We start from the raw sequence: 14,120 nt of genomic DNA, 5'->3' as shown, positions 1-14,120 counted from the left end.
GACCCTGGGATAGAAAGGATTAAGCTATGTGGCTCGGTAGCCAAAACTGGCCAGGTGAAGTCACCTTTCATGCGCCGTCACGACTGGGTTGAAGCCGACGCTTCTCTTCCCGCTGCTCCCAGCATTTGAAACTTAAGAACACCGATCTGAACCAAAAGAGGGAGAAAAATAAAGGAGCGAAGGAAAAGCTATCAGGGATCGCGCAGACAAAGTGTTAACAAGTTCTTGGCGGGAGCTGGCCAAAACATGACGATTTTTGAATGTAAAGGGAGCGGGGCGGAATTGCAAACAAGCCGGAGATTTTTAAGATCTCTCGGAAAGGTCTATTGCACCAGTGGGCTACGAAGGAAGCCTTTTCGGCTGCACGCGAGTTCTCCTTTTTAAAAAAAACAGTAATGTCACTGATTCAAAAACAAACACACACACCGGATCCCCTCCCCGCCTTGAAGGAGACTATCGCGCTCCTAGAGGATCGTAAAGCGACAAAGCAGACGGCCCGGCGCAGGCAGAGCTCTGCCCAAAGTGCCCACACCCCATCCCGACAAGTTTGCAAAGAGAGAGATCCTTCCGGGAAACGGCGGCAGGTGTGTTAAGGAAGCGAGATTTCGAGCCCCCCGCCCCCGATTTCCTCCAGCCTAATGTGCGGACTCAGAAGCAAGAGGCAGCGAGTTCCACAGGACTGCCCCTCTCTCCAGCCGGCGAGCGTTGGACATCCCTTTCCCGGCGCAAGCTTCCTCGGAAGGAAGCCGGTGCCAGCGGGATGCACTTCCAAATAAGTAGGCAGCCTCTCTCTTTCTCTCTCGCCCCCTCCCTCATGTCCCCTGCCTGGAAGCTCTTAGGCTGCTGGGGAAGGACGCCGGAGGGGGGAGAGAGCCCGGCAAGGCGGAGGAAGGAAAATCACGTGAGAGTCAGCCCATCGCACCTCCTCCCCCGGATCCATGTGCCGTGAAACAGCAGCAGCAGCCCCGGAGTCCTCCTTAAAGGACGCGATTGCCGGGCATGGCAGAGGCGGGAGGGATTTCTCAGAAAGCTACTTAGGACAGGGCAGAAATCCCATTTAGCCAAATCCACTGAAATCAGGTGGCATCAAGCCTGGGACAAACTGCCCCTATTTCTCGCGGAAAGAGATAATAAATAAATTGATTTTAATATATATTTTTAAAATTTCCTCCCCAGCACTCTGCGTAAAGTTATCCCGTTGGAACTCTGCGCTTGATGATGAAAATGATGGATTATTATTATTTATTTTTGCCTAAAGTTGCCCCTTTCGAACTTTGCGCGTGTCGTCCCACCCCTTCTGTTTCCCACTTGGTATCACCAGCCGCGTCCCTCCCCCCGCCCCCCCCCGTTCCTGCGCGCGCGTATCTATCCCTGCCCGATTCTTCCAACCCGGCCAGGGCTCTTAAGCGGGTAACCAGATATTCAAAAACAATACGTCAGCCCACAATGCCCTGCACCGGAGCCCAGGCATTACCTCATCCCACAATGCCCCGCGAACCAAAGAGTGGAGAAAAAAAAAGAAAGAGGGCTGGGAAGCTTCTGAAGGGGGTGGGGTGGCCATGGAGATGGGCTGCTCTGCAACAGGCTGGGCCCGGCCGCCCTCCCTCCCCCTCCCCGCGTGAGAGGCGGCTGCAGCCAATGGGAAGGCCCCGGGGTGACATCATGGGCTATTTTTAGTGGGTTACTGCTCGCTGATAAGTGTTGGGCTCCACGCTGGGAAAGAGCTCAGAGTGGGGCTGAGTGCGCGGCAGAGGAGGAGGAGGAGGCGGCGGCTTAAAGCGGCAGCGCGCCCAGCAAAGCGGCACCGGGAAAGACACCCGCGAAAGCGACAGCAGAGACCGGGCCGGTAGCGACGCGGAGCGCTCGAGAGACCCTCCCGTTGCTCCGCAAGGGAAGGGCGAGCGGACAGAGCCTCGCTTGGGCTGCGCGGCTGGGATCGCCTGCCTGGGATCTTGCCCGGACGTGTTTGATCGGCCGCCGCCGCCAGCGGAGCGACAGGTTTCCGGAGCCTGGGTCCCCGGAGGAGCGCCGGTCGTGCGGAGTCCGGGGACGCAACTTCTCGCCGCAGCTTGTGGATCGGAGCGCGAAGTGGGGAGCGACCGAAGTTGCAGCAACTCCCCCCCCCCCACTGAAAAAGAAAACTCTTCGTTCGGGGCGAGTCAGTGACTGAGAGCCACTCCGGTGTCGGTGGGGAAAAGAGACTGGAAAAGGAAGAAAAGCGGAGAGGACTCGAAACAAGTGTGTTTGAAAACTCGCGAACACTCCGGCGCAGCATAGGACCCTCCCACGAGGAGGAGGGAGGCATCGAGGAGTCGCGGGGGGGAAAGGAGGACTTTTCCAAAGTTGTGGGACTCGCGAACCTTCACCCCCCCCCTCCAATTCGCAGCGATAAGAAGCCACGTTTTAACTCCTGGGATTCCTTGGCCGGGAGTGGGAATTCCGCACTTCGATAAAGAACTTTATTCCTCTCTTTTTGGGCGAGTTGTTTTTCTGGAGCTCCGCACTCTTGATGACTGCGCTGAACCTTGTTCTTAGCTGAGGAAGCCTCCGCTTGTCAAATCCAGACCTCCTTTTCGGAGTTTGGTGGCGGAAAACGGGGACAGGCGAGCCAATGACTTGTGGCAAAAAAGCCAGACTTTAATTCATCAGCTCTCTGTGTTCTTCTCCTCTCGAAAAGCTGTTTGAAAAGTTTTTTTTAAGAGGGGGGGAAAGGGTGGTGTACGCTGTGGCACAGCTTCCTCTCCTTGTTTGTTTGTTTGTCCGTCCTAAGTAGGACCAACTTGTGGACTGTATTCTATGACTGCAAAGATGGAACCTACATTCTACGATGATGCCATCAACACGACGTTCGTGCAGCCAGAGAGTGGTACTTACGGATATAATAACCCCAAGGTGCTGAAGCAGAACATGACTCTCAACCTGGCTGACCCTTCCAGTAACCTGAAGCCCCACCTGAGGAACAAGAATGCTGATATCCTGACTTCCCCAGATGTGGGCCTTCTCAAGCTGGCCTCTCCTGAACTGGAAAGGCTGATCATCCAGTCTGGCAACGGGCTGATCACCACCACGCCGACCCCAACCCAGTTCCTCTGCCCCAAAAATGTCACCGACGAGCAAGAAGGGTTTGCCGAAGGGTTTGTCAGGGCGCTGGCGGAGCTGCACAACCAGAACACCATGCCGCCCAGCGTCACCTCCGCTGCCCAGCCTTCAAACACCGGCATGACCCCCGTCTCTTCCATGGCTGGAAACAACAGCTTCAGTGCCAACTTGCACAGCGAGCCTCCGGTCTACGCCAACCTCAGCAACTTCAACCCCAACGCACTCAACGCGGCGCCCAGCTACAATGCCAGCAGCTTGAGCTACCCTCCGCAACATCACCTGAACCCCCAGATGCCTGTGCAGCATCCTCGGCTTCAGGCTCTGAAAGAAGAGCCTCAGACTGTCCCAGAAATGCCCGGGGAGACTCCTCCCCTGTCGCCCATCGACATGGAATCCCAGGAGAGGATCAAGGCTGAGAGGAAGCGCATGAGAAACCGAATTGCGGCCTCCAAGTGCCGGAAAAGGAAGTTGGAGCGCATTGCCAGGTTGGAGGAAAAAGTCAAAACTTTGAAAGCCCAGAACTCGGAGCTGGCATCCACTGCCAATATGCTGCGAGAGCAGGTTGCACAGCTGAAGCAGAAGGTCATGAATCACGTCAACAGTGGGTGCCAGCTAATGCTCACACAGCAGTTGCAGACTTTTTGAAGAGACTGGAAAAGTAACTTGTGTGATGGGGCAAAACTAAGCAGAAAAAAGAAGGAAGTTGGGAGGTGGAAAGCTTCACTTGGGGGGCGGGCGGGAAGAAAAGGCTGAAAGGCATTGATTCCGGAGAGTGCCCCCCTCTTCCCCCAAAGCATGCGTGGAGAGAGACTGGTGTGCCTTTTGGTTTGAGGTGGTGGCAAACCAGTTGACAGTCCAGCTCCGCAAGAGGGCTGTTCTATTCAGACGAGGCATGAAGAAGCCTTGTGTTACCTTTTTCTTTTAACATTGACCAAGACCTGCATGGACCTAACATTCAACGATCATTCAGTATTAAAGGTTAAACTGCAGTAGACACTGTAGATTTGCTTTCTCTAGTACTCCTTTAAAAAAAAATAATGGGGAGGGAGTTTGTGGGAGGCTAACAACAGAAGCTGAACTATACTGCCTGCCTTCAAGTCGAGTTGTGTATGTACATATATATTTTTTATTTTATGACAGCTGATTAATGTCAATAAAACTACTTCATGACTTTGTAAGTTATTTTTATGTTCATTTGGGTTCTGCCCAGTATTGTTTGTAAATAAGAGATTTTTTTTAGCAATCTTCTGAGTTTTTTCCATTTGTAATAAAGTATATAATTTTTTAATGTTTTTTTTTTGTTCTGAACAAGAAATGCATAAAGGGTTGGTATGTTTTCTTAAAAAAACAATAAGTCACCCACTTTCTTTGATTAGTACCATTAAGACAGGCATATACAGAATGAACTTGTGGTTAGATGTTAAACTATTGTTAACTAGTGCTGTAAAGGGGGGAGGGGGAAGCCCAACACTTCTGTAACCGTGCAAACCTGTCCATGCCTACTCAGAAGTAAGTCCCATTGAGTCCGGTGGGCCTTGTTCTCAGAGCTATATCCGTAACAGGATTGCAGCTTTAGCAACAACAAAAATGTCTTTTGGCATTCCTGATTTTAAGGTGCCATAAGACTGTTTCTTCTATCCTCTATTAACTGGAGGGCACATAAATGACCCCCTGTGTTGGAAAGAAACATAGATCCTGCCTGTTTCATCAATTGAACTTGCAGTCTGTATGGCCTACAAGGAACTGGTGACATAGTTTTAAAAACTAACTGAAGTAAAATTGGATGGGCAAGAGTAGAGTTCTGTTGCATCCACTGCTCTGCACCATGAGTTATCAAATGTAACTGGTCATTCCCAATTTATGTGTCCAAGTTAAGCAAATATTCTTTGCCTGAAGACAAGGAAAAGTTTTCAAAAAGGGAACGTTCATCTGGCAATTTGTCACCTTCATGTTTTTGTTATCTAAAAGAGTCTCTGTTCATGAGTATTTATTGCTATGCCTGTTGTCCAATAAAGTCATTCTATTACTCTTTCAACAGATTTGAATTCCTTTTCCCGCTTATGACTTTGTTTCACCAGAAAGGGGTGGGGTGGGGATGCAACTTAAACTGGTTGGTGTGTTTTGAAACTTGAGCCATAAAATGCACGTGCATTTTGGGCAGAAAGACATTAAGATTATTGCTGTTTTGTTTTTCAATAGAAGATCTTCATATGCAGCAAAAAGAGGACTAATGTGATCCTCAGTCTGCTGAAATGAATGAGACTTACTTTTGAACATATATGCCTAAGAATGTATCTTAAGGTTGCTATCCTATGATGGAACTGCGTTTTAACTTAGTGGGATTTACTTCTGAGTGAACACATTTAGGTCAGGCTGCACGTCCCAGTTGTTTCTCCGGGGAATACAAAGAACAATGTCCTCTAGCTAGGTTTATTTGGAAGCAAGTCCCACCCAAGTTGCAGTCCTATGGAAACTTGCTAGAGAGCAAGGGTTTTCAAACTTGGAGCTTGTTTCTAAGTAAACATGTTTAGGTACATGAAGTCTGTTCAACAAGACACTTGAGTAATGCACAGCTTCAGTGTAATTCTAAAGACATTTCTTTGGAAGGCAGTCCCATTTATTACAATGGGGCATCCTATGTAGTAAACATGGGATTGTAATCTTAAAATGCACCTTTATGCACAATTACTTAATAGTACCACTAAATATGATAGGACGTCTCCAAGTAACCATAAGATTGGGCTGTCAAAAATATTTAGCTGAGACCAAGTGTTACTGCATTTTTTGGGACTTAGAAAACTCAAAAGGCAAAATGTTTTCTTAGGTTCTTCAGATTTGCAAGAGAACCTTTACCTCGGCTGAGGAGAACATCCCTTGCATGCAATAGGTCCTGTATTAAATCTCAGCATAAGCCTAGTGAACAAGATCTCTTGTCTGAAATGACCACATGCAAGGTCTATCTAGCTCTCTATTGCTATAAGGCAGTTTCCTATATTCCTAACTTTCCTCAATATTGACCTGTGTAACTTACACTTTCAAAATTCTAAAGCTATTTTTGAATTCAATTACTTTTGATCTTATTAAACCCCCCACCCCTCTTTAAAACTCAAGACATTAGCAGGTAAGAGGTATTGGTCCTTTAAAACATAATTCCAGCAGTGCCAGAGACTGAGTCTTGGGAGTTAACCGATTCTTGACTACTGAAGAAAAGAAGCAGGTTATGTCTGTCTGATGAATGGAACCAACCAGGCCTGTATTAGAGTTGCAAGCTTTTTTTGTTTTTTAGAAGGTAGGGACAAGATTTGTTTGATTTTACTTCCTGACAAACAGAAGTTCAATGGGTGTAGCTCTTCCTTGAAAGTAGGAATATATTCTTGCATGTCCGTCAGCTGTTCAATGTATAGAAGGTCCTTAAGAACAAAAGGTGACAACTCTAGCTGAAACAATATGGCCTGCAAAAATCGAAATTATTTTCTTTAAAAGGTTTCCTCGGTGAATCACAACTCACAAGGGGTTCACTTAGAAATAAATGTTGTTTACATCAAACCTACTAGTGGGATAGGAGAGCTGGGGGGGAAACCAACATCTGGCAACCAATGTACCTCTTTGGTTTCAGATAGTACATCGGTGTACAAGTCTAAAAAGCCCAGGACACAAGTTTTCATGGCCTTCTAGTGGCTATGATGGCTCATTTACCAGAAGTAATGTATTTAGCGTTAACTCTGGATGTGTATATTCGATTCTGACCAAACTAAGCCTCTTAGAGCAAAACATACACTAGGAGGCTTAGTTTGGTCAGAATTGAGTTTACACTTCCAGAGTTAATGCTAAAGACATTACTTCTGGTAAATGAGCCACCATAGCCACTAGAAGGCCATGAAAACTTGTGTCCCGGGCTTTTTAGACTCGACCCATGTACTATCCGAAACCCAAGGAGTGCATTGGTTGCCAGATGTAAAATCTATTCACATTCTTTTCAGCTCTCTAACCCCAGTATAGTGACGCGGGTGGCGCTGTGGTCTAAACCACAGAGCCTAGGGCTTGCTGATCAGAAGGTCGGTGGTTCAAATCCCCACAAAGGGGTGAGCTCCCATTGCTCGTCCCTGCTCCTGCCAACCTAGCAGTTCGAAAGCATGTCAAAGTGCAAGTAGATAAATAGGCATCGCTCTGGCAGGAAGGTAAACGGCGTTTCCGTGTGCTGTTCTGGTTCGCCAGAAGCTGCTTAGTCATGCTGGTCACATGACCCAGAAAGCTGTCTGCGGACAAACGCCGGCTCCCTTGGCCAGTAAAGCGAGATGAGCACCACAACCCTAGGGTCGTCCGCAACTGGACCTAACAGTCAGGGGTCCCTTTACCTTTATCCCCACTATAATTCTGTAATGCCTTCAGCACTGGGATGAGGGGGAGAGCAAATCAACTTTGTTATTTCATTTAGGCTTCGCCCGCTGGATTTCTGCCTGTTGTGCAACTGCTAGAAAAGAAGCTTGCTGCCGAAGTTCTGAAGAGTCCGAAGCTATTTTCCTCCTACTCTTAGGAGCCCAGTGCCCCTAAGTGGCATAATGAAGCAATAATGTTTTGGGGCGGGTGGGTTTGATCTTGTTCAGATTCTATATTCTGCCATCCTTGCATGAAATAGAATATATTCATAGTGGATACAGACTTTGCCTTTCTGTTTCCAACTCGTACATACTGGCAGGTATAATGTTGGGGCGTATTATTTGCTTACTGCTAAGTAGATGTATACGTTTGTATCAATAGTTACCAAACAAAGAGTTACTGGGAGGATCACAGACTGCTTTGCTGAGTGTACATACTGCTGACATAGGCAACCCGGAAGGTAGATGATTTTGACCATATGTGGAAGCAGGCAGCAGGGGAGTTGCACAGCATGGCTGGGTGTGGCTTTGCAGCTACTTAGCAAGAGCCAGCTAGCAAAATAAGTCCAGCTACCTGGGGAGGTAAAAGGTGTAACTCTCACCGCAGAGATCTATTGTGAAAGAGTTCTAAAGCTTTCATGCTGCTTTGGAACCGCTCTGTATACATTTGACACACCCAGAAGTTGAGCATCTTCTTGCCATAAAACCCCCATTTGGAAGGCTTTTGGACTCTTAGTGTTGCTGCAGTCGGTTTTTAACAGCCTTACCCATGTGAAAAAACAATCTCCACACAAGTCTAAAGAAGGAATTCCTAAACGTACCACAATCTTCTCTAACACCCCCCCCCAAAAAAAACATTGCTAGTCTCCAAATGTAACAACTAAATGTGCCAGCCCACTTACTGGTCTTGAAGTCCAGGAACAAAAGAGACCCATTGGCAGGGGAGGGCTTTATTTCTAGCAAGCCGCCTCCGACTTTGACTGTATGACAGACAGAAATCCAGTAAATAAAGTCCTAGCATTGAGAGGCAGTGATTGCAAAACTTTATGGGTTGAGTTTCTGCCTGCCTTGCAGCTGTTTGTGTCACAGTTACCCTGCCAGCAATGGTTAAAGTAAAGGTAAAGGGACCCCTGACCATTAGGTCCTGTTGTGGCCGACTCTGGGGTTGCGGCGCTAACCTCGCTCTGTAGGCTTAGGGAGCCAACGTACAGCTTCCGAGTCATGTGGCCAGCGTGACTAAGCCACTTCTGGCGAACCAGAGCAGCGCACGGAAACACCGTTTACCTTCCCGCCAGAGCAGTACCTATTTATCTACTTGCACTTTGACATGCTTTCGAATTGCTAGGTTGGCAGGAGCAGGGACCGAGCAACGGGAGCTCACCCCATTGCAAGGATTCGAACCGCTGACCTTCTGATTGGCAAGTCCTAGGCTCTGTGGTTTAACCCACAGCGCCACCCGTGTCACAATGGTTAGTATAGCTTAAATAAAGAGTGCTTAGTAATAATAATTTTTATTTGTACCCCGTCCTCCCCAGCTGGAGCCAGGCTCAGGGTGGCTAACATCATAAAACTATTACAGGTAGGTAGCCGTGTTGGTCTGCCGTAGTTGAAACAAAATAAAAAAAATCCTTCCAGTAGCACCTTAGAGACCAACTAAGTTAGTTATTGGTATGAGCTTTCATGTGCATGCACACTTCTTCAGATACACTGAAACAGAAGTCACCAGACCCTTATATATAGTGAGAGGATGGGGAGGGGTATTACTCAGAAGGGTGGTGGGAATGGGTGATTGGCTGATAGGTGTGGTAAACCTGTTGACTGTTAATTACTGCAATTGGTCTTACAGAAAAACTAACAGTATACAAAGAACATAAGAACAAGCAATCAATTAAGATACATCTTAAAATTAGTTCAGAGGAAATTAAAATCTGGACAGATGGCAGTCCACAGGTAAAACTGAGAGTGGTTAATATTCTCCAAGGCCAACTGTTACCACTGGTCTTATAAAGAACCTGTGAATGGGCTAGGAGGCCTCTTTAATGCTTGTTCTTATACAGAAAGAAGAATCAGACTGAACCCCGACCAAAGGCCTGGCGGAACAGCTCCGTCTTGCAGGCCCTGTGGAAGGATGTCAAATCCCGCAAGGCCTGGTCCCTTGTGAGAGAGTGTTCCACCAGGCAGGCGCCACGGCTGAAAAGTAGTAGTCATGGATAGCTTTATCCTCATTGAAATTTGCCCAATTCCATTTTAAAGCCAATGGGATAGGTGAGATTAGACCAGACATTTACAAATCCCACCTTTAGCATCATTGTATAGGAATTTGAGTGGCCTGAAACAACATTGTTAACATGGAAACTGCACAGAACTAATAAATGCACATGAAATTAAGCACTTTACACGGGGTAGCCATGTGGCAAGTGCCCCCTAAAATGTAGCTGTCTTGTGTGAACCCAACACAGCCAGTCAGTCAACACAGCAACGTGTCTAATAATCATCCGAAGAAGACAGGTAATCCTCGTTTTATAAATAAAATGTTAAGTGGCACATCAGACAAGTGGGACAGTAAGCAGGCATTGAGAAAAATGCCACTGGGATCCTGTGATAGTTGTATACCATTCTGGGTATCTTAATGTCAAGTGTACAGTCCCCTATTAGTCAGAAAGCATTTTGTATTTAGTTATCACACATCTGAATTGCTTTTCAATCTAGCTCTCAAAGTCCACAATACTTAGATGCCGGTATTGCTATTATATAATAGAAAAGTACCAAAGCAGAAAACTGCTCCAAATGTTTATCCCATACGCATCTATAAATTTGGAACGCTAGGCTGGGAAGTAGGCTTTTGCTTCCAACCCAATCCATGTACAAAGACTGATATGAAAGGATCAGGGGCAGGTTTCTACCTTCTCCAGTAAAAGACTATTTCCCCCCCCCCACCCGGTGGTTGCATATTTTGAGACCTGTTTGCCAAAGGGAGTTTCTTTAGCCACCTCCTGCACCCAGGGTGCTTTCTGGAGAGATCCTTCATACCCTGCAGGGAGTTTCTACCTAACATTCCAGGAAACTGACTTCTCCTTGGCCCATTATGCTACATGACTTCCAGTTTGCTGCGCAGTCCACAGTGTTGCCTTCACATACTGAAAGTGGTCAGGTTTTAGAAAGAAAAGCACCCATTCTTCCAGAAGACAACCCCTGTGTTTCCAAGCGGGACAGTGATCGCAACTTAATGGTGCAATGAAGACTTTCAAAGTCCATAATGCCCGATCCTTGATAAACTCCACCTGGAAGAATTTGTATGGGCCCTGCAGTGTAGATTACGCTAGCAAAAAATAGCACATCCAAAGTCATCCAGAAAGCTTCAGTGCTGAGTGGGGATCTGAAACGATGTCCCCCTGACCCAAGTTCAATGCCACATCTCAATATTGGTTCTGGGTTAGGGAGAACCATTGTCATTAGAATGGATGATAGTAGGCTAGGGGGACTATGGGTTACTCCCAGTACAAGGAAGTCTTGGCCAACCTGGTGCTCTTAAGACCTTTCAGTCTAGGGCAGGCATAGGCAAACTCGGCCCTCCAGCTGTTTCGGGACTACAACTCCCATCATCCCTAGCTAACAGGACCAGTGGTCAGGGATGATGGGAATTGTAGTCTCAAAACATCTGGAGGGTCGAGTTTGGGGGGTGCCTGGTCTAGGGCTCCCACCAGTCCCGGAATGCACTGCTGCACTGGCTGAAGCTGATGGGAGTTGTAGTCCAAAACAACCAGAAAGCACCAGGCTGGCTAAGCTAGCACAAGGCAACTCCTTATTTTGTTTTGTAATTTTCGCTTTAACCAGGAATGTAGGCAGCTGCCATCTGGACATGATGTGAAAGCCAACACTGAAGCACATGGGCTGTTCTGTTTACACTTGCAGCATATCAGTGGAAATTTCCACATGATGGCTCTGTTCCATCAGCCACTCAAGACATGATTTTTATCAGAGGCCACCATAACCGGGCACTGGCGTTTACCTTATTTATTTGAAACATTTTTATACCACCCTTTTAAAAACCCCAGAGTGCTTTGTTAACATTTGACAATAAAACCAGTCCATTAAAACCTAAGAAATGCAGTTGAAACAGCAACATCCACAGTAACCAGACAATTCAAAATGGCATTGGTATCAGTGACCAGGATAGGCCTGGGGGAACAGGTATGTTCTCAGGATGCACCAAGAACTCAACAGAGTTTGTGCCCACCTCGTTTCAATGCTCCAGAAATTGTTCCACAAACTAGAAAAGGCCCTGCCCACGTCCTGAAACTCTGGCCTACCTGGCAGCAAGTCAGTGTGCCGTGTCCAAAGTTGAAAGTCTGAGGGCCGATCCACACACATGAAGCCGAGTCCAAAGGTCAGAAACTGAGGTTCAGGGTCAGTCCAAGTTGCTAAGTCTGAAGTCCAGCAGTCAGGATACAGGCCAAACCCAAAGCACAATCCCATAGAGGCCCTGAAGCACCCAACTCCCTCAACATGGACAGTTGAGCAGACACAGCACCTCAGCTCTGCTTCCTTCTTTGTATTCTACATGCCAAATGCAGCATCTGGGCTTAACAAGGCATGTGACCCTCACTTGTTCTGAGCCTGCTCCAGCTGAGGAATTACATAGCGAGCTCCACCTGGCCAGCTAGGGAGCTGGGCTGTGGGTTATGGCCTGCCCCAGCCTCCTACCTAGAGCAGTGTTCCCCAACCTTGGGCCTCCAGCTGTTTTTGGACTACAACTCCCATCATCCCTCACTAGCAAGGCCAGTGGTCAAGGATGATGGGAATTGTAGTCCAAAAACAGCTGGAGGCCCAAGGTTGGGGAACACCAACCTAGAGAGTCTCTTCTGCTGCTCCCCACACTTCAGAGCCTGCCTTGTTTGTGGAGACAGAGGCCCTTCTGGCTCTGGTGATGGGTCCTGCTGATCTGGTTCCTGTGCATTGACCTCCAGCCCCTCACCATCCTCCATCACTCGGTGAGTATTTCCTACACCAACCTCAGCTTCCCCATTGCCAACATGCCCCAGTGTGTCCCAATCCCAGCGACACCCCTTGCTGGGATCTTCCTCCTCCTCCCAGTTCACGGCACCCTGGTTACCACCAGAGGGAATTCTTCAGGATATGGCACCACCAGGATGGCCTTTTCAGTTGTAGCCCCTCACTTGTGGAATGAAGTAACGTAGAGATTTAACAGCCAGAATTGAAACCAACAGAGTGAGAAAGGTTCCTTTAAAGGTATATATTTGAAGAAATGGATAAATCTGCTAGATATACTATGTTGCACTTAATCACTATCCCCACCTCGAAAGTTGTGGCAGCAGTGACATTTATTGATTGATTGATTGATTGATTGATTGATTGCATCTTTATCCCACCTTTCCTCCATGGAGCTTGAGGTGGCATGTATAGTTCTCCACCTCTGCATTTTATCCTCACAACAAGCCTGTGAGGTAGGTTAGGCTGAGAGCCAATGGCTGACCTAAGGTCACCCAGTGAACTTCATGGCTGAGCCCTGGTCTCCCAGGTCTTAATCCAACACTCTAACCACTACACCACACTGCCTCTCTGGCATGTCTGGATTCAGCTTCTGCCTAATGCTGAACATTTAAAGTGACACTGCATATCTCCACAATGAGGGCAGGGCTGCCCAGGCAGGATTTTTTGTGCTTCTTCCCATCCTTGCTGTTTTGCTCTCTGTCACCCATATTTGGTGCTTATTTTTACATTCATTAACTAACCATCATTTCATGAAACAATCAGATGGCTGTAGTGACAGTCAACAATCAGTCAGAACTGATAATGAACAGAAGCCACACATTTAAGTAAAGCATATGCATTTTATACATCCCCTTCCGAATGTCTGGAATTGAACTTTTTTTTTTAAGTAGTCACTGCTCTAGCTGGCAGCTAGGGACCATTTTGCAAATAAGCACATGGTGACTATGTATTTTGTTGGAACCTGAGTGTTGTCAGCAGATTCGGGAATTGAAATTGGAAGAAAACAGGAGTATGGACACAACAGGCTTTACATCCAGGTAAAAGGTAAAGGGACCCCTGATGACTAGGTCCAGTTGTGACCAACTCTGGGGTTGCGGCTTTCATCTCGCTTTACTGGCCAAGGGAGCCAGCGTACAGCTTCCGGGTCATGTGGCCAGCATGACTAAGCCACTTCTGGCGAACCAGAGCAGCACACAGAAACGCCGTTTACCTTCCCGCCGGAGCAGTACCTATTTATCTACTTGCACTTTGACGCGCTTTCGAACGGCTAGGTTGGCAGAAGCAGGAACCGAGCAACGGGAGCTTACCCCGTCACGGGGATTCGAACTGCCGACTTTCTGATCAGCAAGTCCTAGGCTCTGTGGTTTAACCCACAGCGCCACCTGCGTCCAGGTAGGAAACTTTAAAAATGAAACCTAATATTACTCAGAGTATTGGAACCAATAACATGTTTAAGCAGGAGCAGAGCAGTTCCTTTGAATCTAGGGTGGCAAGATGCCTGCCTAAGGTCCCTGACTGCACAAGCATTGCTCCAGTCTTAGGTTTGAACTTTCCTTCAGCCTGAGGAATAAATGGTGCTGGTGCTGCTGTCACTGTTGATCAGCTGTTTGGCTGCCAGAGTGATTTGCTGTT

The 14,120-nt window shown here is 47.5% G+C and overlaps 1 protein-coding gene across 1 annotated transcript; it reads left to right on the top strand.

The window, feature by feature from the left end:
* Nucleotides 1–1,720: 1,720 nt before the first annotated feature.
* Nucleotides 1,721–5,134, top strand: JUN (Jun proto-oncogene, AP-1 transcription factor subunit). The gene has a single exon (XM_081195932.1). It carries the CDS (start codon nt 2,797–2,799, stop codon nt 3,742–3,744), a length of 948 nt encoding a protein of 315 aa, XP_081052058.1. The 5' UTR covers nt 1,721–2,796; the 3' UTR covers nt 3,745–5,134.
* Nucleotides 5,135–14,120: the final 8,986 nt, after the last annotated feature.

Source organism: Podarcis bocagei (assembly GCF_964188305.1).
Source record: "Podarcis bocagei genome assembly, chromosome: 5".
NCBI lineage: Eukaryota > Metazoa > Chordata > Lepidosauria > Squamata > Lacertidae > Podarcis > Podarcis bocagei.
The sequence above is the reverse complement of the archived record's forward strand: the minus strand, read 5'-3'. Positions and strand labels throughout refer to the sequence as shown.